Here is a 21,099-nt window from a genome sequence, read left to right as displayed (position 1 = left end):
AAACTTTATCAGAAGTTGTATTTTGGTGTATCGATGAACATATTACAATATGGGCTGATTTGAGGTATACGAACATATTTTTTTTTTGACATTTATGTCCTATTACACCATACTTTCTATTTCAAGGGGTTTTGAGGTTATTAATGTCTCATCTGAGTACAGATTTGAATTCTACATCAAATTTTACATGAAAAAACATGGTTTAAAAATTTTTTCTTATGTCCCCCCAGAAAAGCAGAGTAAGAAGCAGAATATCCTCATACCATGAAAATCCAACTTTGAACCCCTGTAGACCCATGAGGGTTGGACCTAGGGGGCTGTGGTGATCAGGATTTTCATTTTTGATTGTGTTCTTGAAGAGTAAATGGTTAGTTTCAACTTCATTTTTTGGGCCTGCAACACCTGTTGTGGAATAGCCCTTATACATACATACTGTGCGCAAAAAGCTGGGCACGTGTTGCATACAAAATTTTATGCAATAAATAGTAAGCGAAAAATAGGTTTCATTTTAAACCAGGCATTTTACCACACACTAGTATCCAAAATGAGGCATTTTATCGCACAAAAAGCATTTCGAAAAGCTAAGAAATATGCAATGGAGTCTCTATCCACCAAATATTGGACATTTATGCTAGGGGGCTTTTCTGAGATATAAATTACTCTTACCTCCGTACAGGCGAATACATTCCGCAAATATATAAACTGTATATCGAACACTAATCTACATCTGTAAGCAGAAATTAAATATCAATTATGCGCTGCAAAGCCTTCGATTTGACATATAGCAGAAAGCAATTCACACGAAAGAGGAAGAGAGAGAGAGAGAGAGAGAGAGAGAGAGAGAGAACGTATACGCAAGCATACATCGATATCGTAATAATTGATGTGTAAACGTTAATTAAGCTCCACGTAGCAAATTTTGACGTATGATAAAAATCGAAAAGTTTACGAACTGAATGATATATGCAACACAATGTATATTGACTTATGTATTGCTTGTATTAGCTACTGCGTTAATTATTTACACCTTTTTCCTAGGGAAGATTAAAATCTGCTCGCTTCATATATTATAAGCGCGTGCGAGGCGCTTTGCTGCTACACTATGGAAATGAGCAGTAGAAGCAGCGGCAGCGCGTCGTATACATGTGAAATTTTAATTAAAACAAAACTTTGGTCATTAATTCAACTGATTATCGAATGCTGATCGTATATATCGTTAGTTACAAGAGCATCGTAACTTTTACCTCCGATGCATTATCGATTGGAGAGGCGCATACGATGATTTACTGCATTATCACCCATTTAAATTTTATACCCGAGTGTGTAGTGCATTTGTGTAGAGCCTCGTATCGTAGTTGTATTGGGAAAAAGTGGAACTAGTGTTCTAGAAAAATATATATCGACGAAATTGCAACAAAGAAAGAGCCATGAAAAGCTTTTGGGAAATTGCCCAAAATTGGCGAAGCTTCTACTCGGTGGCTCTCGCTTTTTTCTTTTTAGCTTGGGAGAAAAAAAAACATGTGCATTATTTGTCGCTGCACAGACAGACACACGATGTATCGGCGATAAATAATTATCCTTCCACGCTGTTGCGCCCAACATTACGGACGAGCGAAGCCTCCGAAAAAGATGAACGTTTCTATCGATATATCTATATACGTGTGTATGTGTGCAACGTTGAAAAAAAAGGAGGATAGAAAAAAGAGTCGAGGTAGAAGAAAAATGTGCACACCTATCGATGTTTGTTGCTCGCTCAGTCGTGTTGCATAACTATACAGCTTGCGAGCCGAGCCGAGCCATGGCGAGAGCAGCTCTAGCTCCTCTATATAGCTATATGTGTGTGTATAGGGGGTGCGCGATGACGCCGAGGGCTTTTTTGTGTGTACACCCGTGTGCGCGCCACTCGAGTGCACCAAAGAGAAAAAGGGACGGAGCTTATGGAGTGTTATTAGTTTTCGAGAGCGCTCGCGCTGGCGATGCTGTTGTGCGCGCGAATTTGCTCAGCGACGACGACGAGCTCAAGACTCAATGTTGGGATGCTGTGCACGTCTATATATATTTGACTCGGCGAATTTCTCGGTGAGCAGCAGCTGAAAAACGGCGCCGCGCGCGCGCTGCTATATAATGACGCAATGATTTCGAGGCGACGAAATGAATAATTACTCGCGGTGAAGTGCCGCTGCTGCTCTTTTCTTTTGGACGGTATGACCTTTTTTTGACGCCGCGCTTCTTTTTTTTGCGCGCACTCGAGAACGACAGCGTGCGTACATCGAGCGTGTAAAATGATTTCACATTTGCACAATGCGCGTTTTGTCCATTAACGTTCTCTAGCTTCTTAAAATTGTCAGATCTTCTCTTCTCGGCGCGTACGTAAGCAGCGCGAGACGAGTAAAAGAGCTAGCTCTCGTACGCGTTCACGGGAAATTTGTTTTACGAGCTCTCTCAAGCAGTAAGGCGGTACATTGTGCCATCATAATTTTTGCCCACGCCACCCGTGAGTTCACATTCGCGCTCGTATCGTGTACACGTACGCGTACATATATGTATTTGATAAAGTTCAAGTCTGCAGATATTGTAGTGTATGCGCGCGCGGCGCAGGATCCATCGCGTGCACGAAATTTCTATTTTATATATTATTATACGCAGTTTCCCGAGGCATGTGCGATGTGTTTGGCCTCTGTGTGCTCCGTTTTACGACTCCGATGGCGTACTACACATAGTTACCATTGCGGCGATTATGTTTTCGTACGCGTATTGTGTATGTAGAGAAATTCGAGCTCGAGACAATGGATTGCGTTTATACATTTTTGTATCGATCGATCGTATTTATTCGTACATATATTCCGTACGTTTATTTCAGGAAAAAAATACGTTCCAATCAGAAGCGTATACGTACGATGATAGGCAGGTTTCTACCCCATAGTCCCGAAAAATCCCAGATGATATTATCCACGTTCAGTCCTTGATCAAATAATACTTTATATACAAAATCATAATTTAATCTAAAAGCAAGCATGTGTTCGTAGATGCGTAATAATCATGACACGTATTTTGCTTACAGGGTTTCCTTGGCATCACGGCCAGAGCATCATCGTATCGAACTGAGTAGCATCAGCGGTCGCTTCTACGTCCAGCTGCTGCAGTAGCAGCCCCATCATTAGACGCAGGACTGTGTATATATAAACGCGCGCGCACATTCTCCAGCCGCGCGCGTCTGTGTGCGCCAAACCCGAGTCCGTCTGTGTGTGTATACTGTGTCTGTGTGTGCAAATATACGACGCGGTCGTCGTCCTTTTCTCTCTCTTTCCCTCATACACACAGTACGAGCACAGTAGTGTTAGTAGTGTGTGTGTGTGTGCAGTGCAGTTGCTGCAGATCGAGCTACTCCTTTGCAGCTGGCACTGACTGGCTGCGGGAGCGCATGCGCCACGGGCCTGCGCGTGTTGCCGGCTATTACGGCGGCTTAACTTTGTTCTTGCCAGTTCGACGCTGAACGTCGTCTGTGAAACTCCCCGCGTGCCGAGAGAGATAATTTTTGCAGACCTCTGCGAGAGTCGTCGTGGTGTCGGTGCTCCGTGCCTATACTGCCTCTCTATCTCTCTTTCGCTACGTCTGTCTGTTTTTCTCTCTAGTGCGCTTCTGCGACGAAAAAAATAAAAATAAATAAAGAAAATCCATCGCGTGCAGTTTGTGAGTGTGTGTTTGTCAACAATCGCCCTCGCTGCTGTGTGTGTTCGGAGTGTAGCTGCTGCTCCGGCTTCGATTCATTGATTATTAAAAAAAAAAGAGTTCATTGATCGCTCGACCCAAGAACCCGACGACGGAGTCAATCGAGCGAAGAAAAAAGTTGTTTCTCTGCGAGTGCGCGCGTGTGTGATTATACCTATATACGCCACTGCGGCAGGGAGTGGATGTGTTGTTTTTCATACGTTCTCTAATATACGGAAGGAAAAATCGTCCTGTGACGAGGAGAAGGAGGAAGAGGTGGTTGACGCGAGAAAACGATGCTGCGAAGTCGAAGGACGGTGAATATAACGGAGGGCGATGCGCCAATCTGCTGGCGATCCAAGTGATTGCACCTCCAGAAAGTCCTTTTCACGCTCTCGTATTCATATAACATAACCCAACCCAACAACCCCTCAAATTGTGCGCTCGAAGCCGTGTGACAAGTGTATCTTTCTCTCTCTATTTAATATTTTATTCCATCCATCCTTCTGAAGTATCGTGCATAACATCACCGCCATCATTACCATTCATTATCATCGTCCTTTCTTGAGTGCGTTCATCTTCTGGCATTATTACTCATAGTCCTTCCTTCCACTCGACGACGACGCGCGTGTGTGTGTATGTATCGGTGACTTGTGTTTCGCGACAACAGCAACAAAATAAAGAGAAAATATAGTTCGAAAATAAAAAATTGAGTGTTCGTGTGTGCTGGTATCGATAATACGAGACCGCAACGTTGTGAAAATAAGTTTTCTGCGTTTGATAATAAATAAGTGAATCTTCAACCGGCGAAAATCATGAAGACCCAAGCTGCTTACTGGTTTGTGTGCGTCTGCATCGGTCTCTCGTTGGCAGCATGGCAGGAGAACGTCAGGCCCAAGATGTACGTCCAATTAGGTGAGTTGTCGATTTTTCTTTTATAAATCTCAACTTTTTTTCTCTGGTGTTTGTTTTGCTTTGTTTTTATTTTTACACATCGAAACACACTCACATACATGGACACGGTCGTGCATTACTCGCTGCTGTCGCGAAAAAGCGCACACGCATCTCTCTCTCTCGTGATCGATCACGTTGTTGTACCTCGTATATTTTCTCTCTTCCCCATACAAACTTATCCATTATTCGACGCGTTATATACGCGCTGCACTATACGGTATTCGCGCAGCGATTTTCGCAAAATGTGCACGTGGGTGTTAGTGCAGTACCAAAGCGGATTTTTGAAAAATTTTTCGTCCATAATCTCTCTCTCTCTCGCTCGCTCTCTTCGCTCGTTCGATTCGCTTGCACAAAATTCAATTTAACGAATGCGTGCGCGACGATAATGGTTAATTTACGCGTGCACACACACTAACACACACTGCTGGCAGCATCAGCCAGCAGCATGAGAGATTCAACAAAAGCTGCAACGATGACGAGCCATTGTTATATTCCATCGCTTCGGCATAATGGTGATTGTTCGACGCGCACCCGTGTAGTGTGTATGTTATAATGCATAAGGCGCGAGAGTATTCTGCCTTTTTTTAACGTTATTTTTTCGCCGCTCGGTGAAGACGTTCACGTTCGCGCTCCCCTTTCGAATCGTGTGTGGCTTGTTCGTACGTATGTATCGCGCGCGCGGCGTGTAACGATATGCATGAAGCACATTGCATATATAGCTCTCTTTGACTTTTCCTTATCTAAATTGTCTCATCTAAGTGACGTCTATATATATACACGTACGTTCTCGTGCACGTGTATGTATGTATGTATGTATTTCCAAGAAACGGTTTTCAACTTTAGATTGCTTCTCTCTCTTCTCTCTCTGTCTTGCTCTGTCTCGCTTGGCGTCGATGCGTACTTGCTTGTTTTGCGAACGCCGCGCGCGCACCCAGGCCAACGAAGTTATGTGTCTATTTTGATGAACTGCCACTTGGATGTGGGTGCACATACGTATTCCATACAACGTATAACCATGAATACACAACGACGTTTGTCAAACTTCATTGTCTCTCTGGTGGTAGATTCGATTTCGTCTCCGAAGCTGCCCGGCTAGTGCGCTCCGTATTATTATTGCAAGCCCGCAATACTTATAATATAGCGTCCGAGTGTACAGAATAGATCGGCCGAGCTGCAGCAGCAGGATCCGAGAAAACACGCGCGCCGAAAGCCATCGCGATAAAGTCGCAATGATTATAAGCGTCGATAAGTTACCGCTTCAATGGGATTATATTCTCGGGAGCTGCTTTTTCGAGACGGGGGGTTATTCGCCCCCTTAAGGACGCGCGAGGCCGCCGGCCCCCCGCTCAAGAAAGCACACGGGGAGATCCATTTATTTTCGAAATGCAAAATTCCTTTTACTCGAGTTATAGCGTGAAGAGAAGCAGTAGCAGCAGCGGGTAGCATCAGCATCGGCAGCAGAGGTTTTATGCTTGTAATATAAAGCGAGACGATCCATAATCCATTTTGCGAGCGTTTTAAAGTTACTTCCAAAAGCTCGATCGCTCGCTCGGCAAAATAATCTCTCGATTAGGTGAACAGCGGCGTATCGTGCGACGTAGTTCACGCAACGTGCTTTAAAATCCATCGCATTGGCTATATCATCTTTGTAATATCGCGCGCTCGCGCGGGCAAAAGATACATTGTAATTACTTGCCGTGTGGCGTTTTGCGGCGTTACGCGCGTAAACGTGCAAATGCGCGCGTTGTTGTCTCGCACTCTCTTTCTCTCTCGCTAGCGAGCATGCATACAGCATACATGTTTATCTCCATTACATTTTCAGAATGTTAATCACGCAATAAAGTTTCGAAAGTACGAGTGAGGCAAAAAGGGAGTTAGCTTCGTATATACAGTCATTTTCATCGAGTTATAAATCTTATCCGCGGAGTCTGGCTGTTTTACTCGTCCTCGCAAAAAGGCCAACTCGAAAAAACAACAAAAATTTAAAACCAAACGACCGGGCGATGACGATGATTAATATACTTATTATCAGCGAGCCGACGCGATGTTGAAAAGCAACATCAGCAAAAACAAAAAATTGTATCCAAAGTAATGATGTACGTAGGCGTATGCGGCTGTGACTACCTTATGTTGACTTCATAACTCGTATTATTTTATTCATCTTGTGTGTTCCCGCACGTATATGCATGTCAAATAGCTCTATACGGGTATTTTTGCGTGCGCGCGCGCGTGCTACGATACGAACACACACACATACACACGCACATAAACGCACACACACAAAACCGGAACTTTTAATTTAATGTCGGAGACACAGGCATCGTAAAGTCGACTTTTTACGAGGTTTACAGCGCGCGTACGGCCTCTGGGCTCGCATCTTCCGTTCTTTCTTTAATCTCTATTTTTTCTTCTCGTGAATTTTTTTTATTCTCCCTACTCTTTCTCATTTTTTCTGCGAATTGCGGTTGATTTAAATGTTCTGCTCCTTATTTCATTCAAGTCGTGAAGGCGCTGCGATTGAAACCCCCATTGTGAGGACTGAATCGATAATTAAAATATATTACACTTTCCATCGAAAAGTGATCTTATTATTTTGCCATTTCGTTTTTGCTCTCGCGCGAGACTATTTTGTCACGTAAGGACGGCACGCGTCATCGTTACGCATACAATATTTCATAACAAGGATTAATCTCTTCGTAACTAACATTATAAAACGTTTGCCTGAATACATTTCCCTTATTTATAGAAGGGACAGCATAACCCATAAGCTCGATGGCTAACATATAACAACAGCAGGGTTATATCATAGTTAAACAAAAGCAGGTTTATATTGAAATTGTCATTAGAATTCACATAATAATTATTATATTAATTATCACTTATTATCTACATTGATTTCTTAATAAGAGTTATATAGGATCTCCCCTCTATATTTATACTTGTGGATTTTAAATGCGCCATCTAGAAGTGAATTAGTACAATTGTATTTTAAAATTATATCATGAAATTGTACTTTATTTAAACGTACTTGGAAATTACAAATATTTTACACAATGCTACGTGTACAAAATGTCACGCACGCTATGAGAAAGAGAAACGATCAATGTGCAATGTTTATCGGCAAAGAGAAGAGTCACATTCCTAACTCACAAAATATCATATTTTAATATGAAGGATACGTCCCAAGATTCTTCAGATGCGTGTATTATGAAAATTTTCAAATTCCCAAGCGATGAATTATTCAAATTTCATTATTTGAAACATTTCACGCGCGAAAACTCGTGAAAACTGCACCGAAGCATTATTTGAAGCATGTGTTAACGTAACGCCGTTAAAATATTTTTACTCATAAACACGATGAATCTATACGTGCGTTACTACTGTCAATAGACTATTGTCAACCAATTTGAGGAAGAATAAAAAAATCCGTCTACTGTGATTGAATCGTTTTTTCTATTTTCTTTTTTGTAGATTTTTTTATAGTTTCAATCGGATCGTATCATCTTGGAAAAAAATCTCGAAGCAAATCGCGCCGATTCAGCTCGAATTTTTCACGATAAATAAAACGACTAAAATATTATGTCGAGCATAGCGGTAATAAAAGATAGCGGAAGCGAGAAAGAAAAAAAGAGAGGAGAAAAAGAGTGGTAGCCAGCGAGCAAGTATCAGACGCGTACCATTAGAAAATTCATATTTTCCACGAACGGTTATAACATGGGTATATGTAGAGACACACTTAACATAGCATGAAGGGGCGTAAAATGAAATTTCGTTCGGAAAAGCGAGTGCTCACATATTCATCTTGCATATGCAGCGGTGCATACTTGATGCTCTTTTTCTCTTTTTGTCGTTCGAGTCGCGCGCAAGTATCAAGAAAAACTGACCTGTTATTTCTCATTCTCCTGATTTCCGCGAGATAGTGGAAAAATGATGGTCTGTAAATTATGCATGAAAGTGAAAAACAACCGGAACTAACGAGGAAGATACAGAGGCAGATGCAATTTCTAGTTTGATAATGCGGTGTTAAAACGAGCGAGGAACTTGATTTCGAGCTTGGAACTTTTTTCAAGCTTTCCCTCTTCGTCGTGTCTGCGTGTGCGCGTACTGACTGCGTATGGACAAAGTAAAAAAAAAGAATTACGATCAATAAATTTCTATTAACCGAGTGGGGAAATTGATGTCGCGCTCGTTTCGGGTTTTTCTCATTTCCTGCGCCAAGGATCAAATGAGAGTTTGTTTATTGTTATTATGTACTTATGTGTGTAGGCTACACATAAAACGGAGAGCACTAAACTCGCTTTTGTTTATTAAATAGTGTTATCAGCGAATGACCAACGAACGTGTTTACGCGTTGCAATTTATCGATGCGGCCCAGGCTCTCTCTCCTTTGCCGCTGCAATTTATGCGCTCACGCGTGAGTGTGCGCTTGTGCTTGCAGTACGCACGTGATCGAATGTTTTTTTCCTCCTGTAGCGGAATAAATATGATGTCCTAGATTGTAAAAACTCGATAAACGCAGCACGGGACGCTCGCTCACCTACTTGGCGTGATTTTACATTCACCAGCGGCTTTGATTTCCGCATTGTAAAAATAAAATCGTACCAAGTGCCAAGCAGGACGGGCTTGTATTTTTCAATAATTATATTTCTTTTATACCATCAGCGAGTTACTCACAATTCATGGAATATAGTATCTCTTGGTTCGCTCGACTCTCGAGAATATGAAACGAATGTATACACGCCTATATAATGCTCTTACTCGGCTACTCACGGAGTAAAAGAGGCCACTATGAGGCAGCGAGCAGCATCTTGACAAATACATACACCAAGTACGTACGTACATACATGAGCGCACAAGATCCCCATGTGCAAGGCACATGGCGCGTTGATACATCGCCTCGCGCGCTCGCGCGATTCTTATCCCATATAACAAGCATATCGCACTCGCGCTTGTAAAGAGAAAGAAGAAATGAAAAGGGACGCTCTATTCGTGCTGCCGTATATAGTGTGCAGTATAACGTAACGCGCACGTACTTAAAAGCCAAATCCTCCTCTCTTCGCACGAAAATCTGTTGACCGAAAATCTAAATACTCGCGCCTGTGAATGAGGTGCCCATGGAAGCAAATACACACTCGAGAATGCACTGCTGTGAATATATACAATTCTAATCCGCATTAAGCCTACTTTTTGTGCGATCGAGGCGTGTTCTTGCGGTTGATACATCGTCCAACGATATATATTGTATTTACAATGTGCATGTGAGTCCTATGGGTTGGGAACAAAGAGCTGCTCAAGATTTGCTTTATTACCCATACAAAAGCCCTATCGATCATGCGTTTTATATATATATATATGTAATCGAATTTTCAAGCAGACAGCCATTCGAAACTTGTTCGCGTTATTGCGCGTATGTGTGTATGTGTGCGTCTACATATCAAATATCAAGTTTTCAATTAACACTACATAAACACGGTCAATTCACTTACTCATCAATTTAAATAAATATACCAGCAGAAGCAGTCGCAACAGCAGCGAGGAGAGTTATTAATTTCACGATAAATATAACGAATGAATAAGCCCCGGTTGGCAAACGCGTGTTTGTATACACTCAAAATGGGATCGACTCCGGGTTCTCGCCTGTATACTATGTGCGTTGGGTGGCAACGTCAGTTCCATCCAATTTTTTTTCTCTTTCCCAGGACATTAAAAGCCTAATGTTACATAGCGCGGGGATAAACGATGCGTGCACGGTCGCCAAAATTTAGGGCGCGCAGGCCAGCCGCTATTCTATAGCACGCACGCGAACTCGCCAATATTTTAGTGCAGCGCTTTGAAAAGCAATACAGTCCCGCATATAATACAAAACGGATCATTTTCACTATTGCGCACATTGGGTGTATGAGTTAAATATCGAGGGCTCTGTATTGAAGCAATGTAAATACTTTAGAAAATGTAAGTGCCAATATAACATTTTAATAAGTATCAATAAAAAGTAACTATAAAAAATTAAAAGCAAATAAATACATACACCCTGGTAGAAATTTTCAACATTATTAATGATTGACTTTTTTTGGCGATTTTTCTTTTACTATATTACTTTAAAAAATATTAAGCGAATTTTAAATGACCAAACAAATGATAATTTAATTGTTTCGAAAATTGCTGACCAGTTTTCGACCTTCTATAATACAATACTATCATTTGATTTGTAAACTTCATAGCTGTCTCTACAATTATCGGATACACTTTTTCCTTTTAAAATACAGTACACTAGTTAAAAAATTGATTTGAATACCCAGTATTCATAGTTGCGCAAATGTCAGAATTAATGAAATTATTAACTCAACAAACGTTTATCGTAAAATATTATCCACTCAACATCCAAGACTCGTAATACAAATTGCATTGAACACATGGTCGAAAAACTATCGATAGAAAATTTCTATTTTCGACGCATGTACGAAACTTTTAAAAAAAGCTGCGTCAGTTTATTTATATCGTCGTGCGTGGAGACGTACTTTTTTTAAAAACGATGCGTTTTTCAGAGAGATAAATGATGTTTGCGGCTTAGTTATAAGCGTGGATTCGACAAGCGCCGTGATGTGATAATTGATTTTCGGGAGACTACTCGCTCGCGCTCACGCGTATCATACGTGTATGCGGGTACTGTTGATGATAGCTGCTTAGTTTTGACATGTAGTCCTAATGACGCATTTATTGCGATTGTCAAGAAAGAAAATGAAAGAATAATTACATCATGCAATGTAACGGGGAGGTTTGTCTGATATTATAACGTTATAAATAGAAAAATGTAAATAATGGAATAATGTCAAAAACACAGCCGGGAGAAGTTAATTAACAATGAATGAATAAATACAAAATACTCATCGGTGTTGAAACAATTATATATTTGATGTAGTCAATATAATATATATTCATCACGCACAGGAAAGTCGATTAAAAAAAAACACTAAGAAAGGAAGTACATCGCGCTGCACGCAAAAGATCCATTCGATAATTTGACTCGACAATCGCTGCCAAAAAGGATTTCCTTCCAGCCGAGTGTATAACCAGACTCGGAGATTAGGCACCCGGACTTAAAATATTCCAACTCACGTACTGCGCGAGGAACGATTCGAGCGAGAGGCGCCCTGGCATACATACAGACATATATACACACACACACAATGGCTTAACATACAGTGCGCCAACGGACAAGTACTGCGAGTTATGTTATGTTAATGACGATAACTGCACTAGAATAGCGCACACGACGACGACGCCCGACGCCTCTCCGTCGTTCTAATCTCTTTCGCGCGTGGCACAGTATACCTGCAGTTATACGTATCTGCGTTGCTGCTGCTGACTACTACTGCTGCGGCGTGACCCTTTCTGCGATTATTATATGCTCCCGCCTCTCACTCGCAGCTCTTTTCATTTTTCTTTTTAATTAAGAGCAGGTAGAGCTATCTGCTGACGCTTTGTATTCTGAATTATATGTTTGTATAAAGATAGAGAAAATTTAAACCTCTCAATAATAATACCTTATGATTCACGCAGTAATGATAAAATTAAACCTCATTCGTTTATTATTCCAACTCGTCCGTCGAAGAAGAGGGTGTGGAGTTTACATTTTTTTTTACAATCATTTTAATAATATTTAGTTCGATGAGTCGTATTCGACGAAATCACGAGTGTTAAATAAACCAGAGCTATGAGCTTAAATATTGATTCTCTTCGCAGTGTTTGATTTTTCTAGTTTCTCTAAAGCAATTATTCACTCGCTAAACGAACCTCTCGTTCTTCTATAATCCTGAAACGCGCTGGTGTGCACGACAGACGTACACTGTCACGTGCGGTAACGGTAACTGTCAAGCCATTCGAATTTACATTGATTCGCTCTACTCGTACATAGCAGCAGCGGCAGTAGTATCTACTTCGCGTAGTGCAACTTCCGAGAAGCGTATAGTAGGAACTATATACACGTACACACACACAAGCTTTATAGGAGAACGAGTCGCGAAGCCGCTGAACTTAATCGACGAGTGCAAAGCGTACGTGTGCGTTATTTCGATTACTGGACGTGGGAATTACCGCCCCGATGGATGTATAGAGGTACAGTAGACGACGACGACGACGACGACGACGACGATGTATGCGCGTATAACACTATCAAGCCGATTGATTTCCGCTCGGCTTGCTTCGGAATGGAGCGATGGCGTAGTAGTAGCGCGCGCGCGTATGTGTATTCGATACTCCGATCCAAGGACGAATCTATATTCTAAAAATGCAGAGAGCGATGAAGGGTATGGTGAGCGTACTATATGTGACTCGTCAAAACTCGATTTTGGCCTTTCAGTCGAGGTAGCAAAACAAAAACTGCTAAAAAGGACGGTATGCGTGCGTGAGCTGGCTTTGAATTTTTTTTGTCGGGAAATTGACGAAACGCCAGTTCTGGGACACGAAAACAATTTTTTTAATACAAAAGAGCGTAAGAGCGAGTTGCAGTCAAAATAAAAATTATCTGGACACAAAAAAGCAGGTATGTAGCTGCGACCACCACCACGACACTTGCATTTAATCTGATCAAACAAGGTTGATTTTCGTGCTGGATGCACACGCGTTGGCCGAATAAACGGGACAAATTTTAAAATGGAAAGCTATTTTTTCTGGGGTCTCCCTCATCTCTCTTTCTCTCTCTCTCTTTCTTTCTCTCTCTCGCGCTCTTGCTGGCACACATATATATACTCTTGGTAGGCATCAAAGCGTAAACTGCCAAACTTTTTCTCCGTGCTATTTCCTTTCTCTCCCTCTCTTTTTTACTATTTCTCCGTCTCTATTCGCTCTTTCTATCTCTCTTTCTCTCTCAGCAGCACGTCCGGATTTTCATTTTACCCGATAGAGTTTCGATTTGCCATTTTGTTCGTTTTTGAGGACACGCTGGAGCTACTCCTGCGCTATACACTGCTGCTCTGGGAGTGCATAATAATTAACCTTGCCACTCGCTTGCAGAGTCGTTGCGTCACATGCACATGCGCACACACACACACACAAACACCAACGCACACAAATAGAGCACACACGCTCCAGAAACGCGACCCCATAAATCGGAATTAAGTCTTTTTTTCGCGCTTATATATCTACTAGTAGATTGCACACACTCACTCGCACACACATAGTCTGAACTCTCGTTCCCTTTGCACGTCGTGCTCTATTGGTACAAAATTCGTTCGGCCGATGGTAGTTCGTGATTCTAATTCTGATTCAATGTGTATTTACCCGATTTTAAGCACTCTCCCGCGCCCCACCCCGTCTTATACCCTTCAGCTGCTGCTACTGCTACTGCTGTTAGCTTATCGCACGTGAACAGCTTTACTTTTAATTAACGAGTAATGACGAAATCTGCCTGCTTTGGAATAGCGAGAAAAAAATTCCGACGACGTTAATGAACGTCGACGCTAGTTGTATTTACCTGCTCTATCTCCGATTTTTTTACTCGTACTACCTCTGTACTAGTTGATTTTCCATTTCGGCTTTATGAAAATATGAGCAAAAATTCTCGTTTATGACGAAAAACAATTGCGTTAATTAGGTACAGGAGGCGTATTACAGCCAAATATAGAAACTATCCTTGCATAGTTTCTCTCTCTCTCTCACTCCTAACCGAGTTTCTGGGCTAATGCTGATAAGAAAGAACCATCGACGTGTGCGCATAGCTTATAATGCTCTCCGTTTACTATTAGCCACAGAAATCCAGCATTAACGCTGAAGTATACTCTGTCTTATCTTTGGAGCAGCGCGGATATAATATGCTTATCTGACCCCCGGTTCTCTCGAAATTTTCACCGTGACAGTCGTGCGGGGATTTATCCTTAAATATAGCAAACCACATTTTGCCTCGTCTATGCGCTCGCATACACACATGTGTACACACAGAGAATGCGCGAAAAAATTAATTAGAGAATCGAGAACATATAAGGGGGACCGTATATCTACCCGTATACATACAGTTTTATGGCAATATTGAATTATAGCTCGAGGCTGCACACGGAATGAAATTATACGCACTGCCACATACACACATACATACCGAGTGTGTATATATATATGCCGCAATATTCGATACTATATCATTTCGAAAGATCCGTTAGAGAAATTCGTGCTATATCCTATAAGTAATCGCGTATCCACTCTCGATGCTCGCGCGCGCGAGAGAGACTCGAGGAGGAGCGTGGGTTTATATGTACATCGACGCATCGAGTGCGAAAATCATATTCTCCCTCTCGCAGCGGCAGACAACGTTAAAAGTTGAGACATTGTTATGGTGTGCGTCTGTTGCGTTTATAACTCGCGCGCGATACTTTGAGTCGTAATAATAAAAGGGCGAAAGCATAACGTAACGAGGCGTTTTGTGCGCCTCTGTTATATATGGACAATGAATATTGCTCGAGCGACTCGACGAGCGAGTCTTTCGTAAACGTGCACCGTGAAAAAAACCGTAAATTTAAGGCAGGGTTAATGTAAGATCAGACATTAAAATTAAAGTAATCGATTATGAATTTTATTCAAAATACTTTTACGTGAAAACTTCGTGGGTAATTTATGTACTGAAAAAATGCGTGAAAATGCAACCACATATATTCTTTTTATTGCAAAAATTAACGAGGATTCAATTCTATACTCAAATCTAAAAATGTCCTTAGATAAGGGAAGGTGTTACAAATATAACCGTTGACTATCGCCTTGAACGCCTGATTTTTCCTGATCTATCTATGCTCAATGAAAGTCAGATTCCATCGCTAGATGGCGAGCTCTTTTATTTAGAAAAAATCTGCAAGTGGTAAAGCGAAAGTAATTGTATAAGTAAAAACAATATTTTGAAAAATTCAGATATTCAAATTATAATACTACATGTAAGGTTAATTGTAATATAAATACTTTCAACGCGTACACCCGCCTAGTTAGATACGCGGACCTCGAAAATTTGAGATCGATTAGTCGCTTCCTTCACTGTTTATAAACAACAGCGCGTGACTACAGTTTCACGAAGTACATTGCGGCGCAGTGAAGAAAGCGACTAATCGATCTCAAATTTTCGAGGTCCGCGTATCTAACTAGGCGGGTGTACATAGTACTGACGGAAAATCGAGGTTGATTTTGTTCTTGATCGAATTTCGTGAGATGCTCGAATGCAAATAATCGCGTTGCTAATTATGTTATAGTGCGCACTCTTATTTATAAATACAGAGAATACGTAGAGCACTGCGTCAGCAGCACTTGTGCGCATTCGACGCATACCTATAATCGTATTATATCCGCATTATTCAATGCAGATATCCGAGCTGCCGAGAGATTTTTACGCAATATTCGGCATTAAATTAAATTGTATCTGTACACAATACATTTGATGCGCGTCTCTCCTCTACTCGTCTCTCTCGCTCTCTACTAGCCATCGGGATGTGCGACGCGTGGCGCTCTGATTCGCGCAAACCGCATACTCGCGTTGATGTTTGGGCTTTTTATTTTTTCATTTTTCGGTTTGTGCCCCCGTGCCCGTGCCCACCTCGACAAAGTTTATAATTGCTTTTTAATTTGTTTTCCAATAATTCAAACGATCGGTGAGAAAAACTTTTTCAACTCTTCTCTCTCTCTCTTCGACCGTCTGTGTCTGCATATATAGCTATCTGCCGAGCGATGAACTTTACTCTTCTAGAGCGTTAAAAAACCAATGCAAATCGTTGGTGGATTGAGAAGCGAGGGAGCGAGCAAGGGAGTAAAAAATGAAAACACCATCTTACTATATAGCTTGTTTTCCAATGTATTTGTGCAAGAAGTTACCTCTTCGAGAGTCAGATGTAAAAAAAAGGAAAAGGGAAGAAAGAAAAAAAGCGAGAAATTCGATGACATACAAAAGAGAAAGAGCAGACTTACACTCACGCGGAGGAAAAACTTATGAGCATAAAAAGGTTGATATTACTCGCCGAGAAATATACTCAACGTTTGATTTATATTTATTGCTTCCCCAACTGCGCGCGCGCGCGTGCGATATCAATAATGCATCGATATCCCCCTGCGTCCATTTTGCAGCCCAGTATGATGGGGATAAAAAAAATATTCCCTGAAACAAATGTAGCATTTTTGCGCAGCAGCAAAGCGAATTTATACACATCGCGTAGCTCGCGAACGCGTGCCTTCTATATGTGTATATACCTGCGCGCATCGAGTCGACGTTCGTGACCGGCGGAAATGGCGAATTCGAAAGTTTTCTTATGCCTCCACAATGTATCGATGTTACGTAGATACTGCTATTGGGTCATTGGGAAATTTGATTGTTGGCATAGAAATAGTTTGATTGGTACGTAATTGCCATAATACGTGCGCCATGGGTCTTTGTGCGCGCGCACGGGGGACAAATTTGCAGAGTCACGAACGTATATATGTACGAGATAAAGGATAGCGATAAACTAGGACATCGCGAATTATTATATATTGTCTATTATCCTGGTGAGAGAGCACAAACTGCATTTAACCATTGGTTTGAACTTGCTATACATATTCTCTATTCTCGATACTGCGCGAGCTAGTAGTGTATGAAAACCCAAATTCGTAATAGCTTCGCCGCGCATATACAGCTGCATTCGGATGTAGGGATGTCGAAGTTTTGTGTATCACATTTATCGAGAGCTTTCAAATCTACCGAGTCTTTACTTATTCAGATGAGTTGCGGAAATTTTCGAACTTCTATACATACATTTGGGACATGCTTAATCTTACATGAGATCAGCACACTGAAAGAGAGTGAGAGAGACAGAAACTTGTGTGTTATGCGAACCATTACGTTCTCATGAATTCACAGGGAAAAGAGAGACGGAGAGACACAGAGAGAACTGAAATTTCAAAGTTTACGAAAGCAGAATCTTTAATGTCAGCCGAGGTGAGGCGGAAAGCTGCAAACTGTTACATATAAAATAGCTACAAACTAATTGCAATCTAATAAACATTTTCAGCATCGTCGAATAATTCGTTATAGCGTGCGTGTGGATTAAATTTACTCGGAAATTTAGTGCGCGCGTAAATTGAAATGAATTTACAGCGCGCACGAAGAGAGAAAGAGAGAGTGTGTACACGGGGCGCAGTCGCTTCGTCGTTACGATGCATTGCAAATTCGAAATGAAAAAAAAAGAGAGAAGAAAAAAACTATTACCGCCTCGGCCAAGCGTATACATAAGCGTACGAGAAGAGGAAGAAAATACTTAAAGAGACTAACATCCGTAATTTTTCTAACGACGAGCTGCAGAGCAAGAGCGAGAGAACGTGAGCGCACACGCGCGCGAGCCCTCGAAAGCCAGTTAATTAGCATAATTCTCCAAGAGTAGCTTGAGGCAATCACGTGGGACAGTGTGCCATAGCAAGGATATTACTACTATTAGGGCAATACAATCGGCGTACGAGAGAGAGACGGAGAGAGACAGACAGAGCAAGTACGGACGATAAAGCCAAAGATCCACTTCGTATACATTGCCAACTATATGTTACGACGTAGTACACTGCGAGGAACATTTACGAATTGCGCGTGTGGGATTGAATTTCCCATAGAGCAGATCGTCAGCGTGGCAATGTCGACGAGACGTTAGATGCTGATTTTAATCTGCAGCAATAAGCTATTTGAATTTGCCTTTCGATGCGCAGGCTTCATTGTCGATCATGATTTGCAGTGAAACTTCTGTATAGGCGCGTTGGGTATGAGCGGTTGCACAGAAAATTGGTTTAGTTTTGTAATAATTTGATTTATTGCAGTTCAAGGTAATCAAAGGTGTCATATTTAATTAGGAGCCTATCGATTCTGCCAACAGATGGAGCATTCACGCAAGTGCCAAAAAAAATTCCGATCAGTATACATATGATCCTACACATCCATTGAGTGCGTGTAAAACTTTAAGGTAGAGCAAGCAAGGGCTTTCGAAATTCACGTGGCCTTTTCCCCGAAATCAAGCCCCCCACCGACTATGGCCGCTAACAGCCCGAGGGCCAACTTTTTGCATTGTTCAACTTTTAATAAAATCCGCATCGTTTGTCCGACTTAGGTCTACGATGAACTAAATGAAAGGTTTTGAGCTCTACTGTTGAAAGACACGAGATAAGACCATTTTCGGGTGATGTAAAGTGCCATATGGCTGCAAAAACCACGCGACGCGTACTTACGCCTCTCTATTTTTTATTTCTACAGAGTCAAGGAAAAAATTTTATTGAACAAAAAAGTCTTAGAATTGATCGAGGAACTGAGTAGGTCAAGTGGCCACAAAGCACGTAGCATTATCCTCGTCTCTTCTCCAGCGCCCAGCAGCGTCAATCCGTTCACCTTCGAAAACTTAGGGGCTCTTGAAAGGATTGTATCGCGCAGTTCCGAAGATGCAAGTTTAAAAACAAACGCCTTATTCTTATGGCGGGCATTCGATCCAGAGCCGGGTGGACCTCTCTGTATCCAGGGCCTAATATAAGTCACAAATCTAGAGAAGCTAATAAGGCCCAAGGCCACAAAGATTTTATCCAAGATCTGCTCCTCCGACAGCTGGACAGCCTGTGGAATTCCAGAAACAAGGACCTTACATTCGTCAACGGGCGGCGCCCATGCCGACGCAGAGCCAAACGCCTCCAAGCCGCGCTCCAGTCGATCATTGACTGCATTGCATATCTTGCGCAAGTCAGCGATCTCAGCTGTATTGCTTTCTGATACGTCCTCCTGGGCATCTAAGCGCGACTCAATGATGGTGATTCGCTCGTTAAGGACTGCGAATTCAGTCTTGATGACACCTCTCAGCTCAATGACACCCTCGGCGTGCCCTTCGAATTTTTTGGTGTACTCAACGAACCAAGCAGGAGGTGAGTTCCACGCAAGAGTTTCGTTGTTCGACATCTTCTGCACAGTACCGGCAATAGCTGGGTCGAGTTGGTACTCACGACGAACAATTATTCTCAGTGTATACTGTATTATTTTTTGTCGACTGTTTACGCACGTTAAAAAGTCAATGTGTAAATTAGTTGGCCTGAAAAAAAGACATTTAAATTTCAACAGCAGCAGCAACATAGCAGCAGTAGCGGCAATCACGGCGGCAATTATTATCCCATTTCGCGCGCCAACTTTATATATTATATACGCGCGGCAGCGGGTATTATATATGTGTGTGCTGGCTGTACAGTACATCGATGAACTCGCGGCGGGCGTTGCACTTCTTGCTATATATGCACGCGCAGTTATTCACGAAACTAGGATAATGTTTCGCGTGTATAATATACACAAGAGAGCGAGAGAGAGAGAGAGAGAGAGAGAGAGAGAGAGAGCATAGATTATAATGAAACGGAGCCGGCTGCGCGCGCGAGCCTTGGCAAAGTACGCTGCTGCTGCTGCAGTTTTGCTATTATCGTATACGTATATTCCCTATACTCGATGTATATATCCCCGGTGAGCTACTGCCGATAACACGTGAGAAATTGATTGGAAGTTTCGATGCGCCGCCCGGTGTAGTAATCCGGCCGAAAATACCGAACGCTGCGCTTTTTTGGCCCCTGCAGGTATATCGTCCGAGAGAGCTGTGCGCGAGCCCGAACGTCTATTGCTATCGATACGAAAATAAACGGCGTCTAATTATACGAAGTCAAGCACACTTTTACGCACCGTGAAAATACACTTTATTATACGCTCAATTTTATGCTCATGGCTTCACTAAATTATGGCATTTATTTGAATCATCCTTAATATATATTTTTCATTTTATGTTCTAGGTAAGTGTGATCTAATCAGTGAAATTAATTATGAAAACTTCGTTTTTAAGCACATTTGCGTCACGTAAGTATTTCCATTTCTCCCTTGTTCATATTTACAGCATAATAAAACAGCACAGTTCGTAATAATCTGCAATTCAACATTGATATTTTTATTCGTACATCTATTCCATTTGCAAGCTCGCGACGACTCGACGACTCTTCACTTATGGGCCGGCTGTTGACTCGTCATTCTCTCGAGTTTAAGCTCGTTGACGCTCCGATTATTAAAAGTGTTTCGAGTCGGGCGATGAATCAGATAGACCGCCGCGCTTATATACATGCCGCCACCGCGAGTGTACAATAAAAAGGACAGCGACGCGCAGCACACCGCATAACAGCGTGTACAGTATTTACTCTGTAACTCGAGGAATTAAAAGTATTCATCGTCGCGAGCTTATAATATGCGCATGGGGCGCTGTACAGTGTGCGTTGACTTTTTAACCTCGCGTACAAATATAAGCGAGGCGCCATCGTTCTCTGTGCTCGGCGACAAATTACGCTCAATTAATAGGGAAGGATCGTGCGTGAACAGAGAAAGAGAGACAGTCCGCATAAAGCACCGTACATAGAGAAGCTGGAAAATCGATCGATCCTTCGCTCTGTCTTTCTCGCAGT

General features: G+C 41.9%; 1 protein-coding gene across 1 annotated transcript in view; it reads left to right on the top strand.

Moving 5' to 3' along the window:
* LOC106653243 (semaphorin-1A) overlaps window positions 1-21,099 on the top strand; it is a 210,555-nt gene that overhangs the window by 49,945 nt on the left and 139,511 nt on the right. Inside the window, exon 2 of the mRNA XM_014372621.2 lies at window positions 3,062-4,623. Within this exon, the coding sequence (XP_014228107.1) occupies window positions 4,524-4,623 (100 nt within the window). The 5' untranslated portion in view covers window positions 3,062-4,523. The remainder of the gene's footprint in view (window positions 1-3,061; window positions 4,624-21,099) is intronic.

The sequence above is a fragment of the Trichogramma pretiosum genome, unplaced genomic scaffold (genome assembly GCF_000599845.2).
Source record: "Trichogramma pretiosum strain Unisexual culture from Peru unplaced genomic scaffold, Tpre_2.0 scaffold30, whole genome shotgun sequence".
Lineage (NCBI taxonomy): Eukaryota > Metazoa > Arthropoda > Insecta > Hymenoptera > Trichogrammatidae > Trichogramma > Trichogramma pretiosum.
This window is presented reverse-complemented; position numbering and strand designations above follow the sequence as displayed.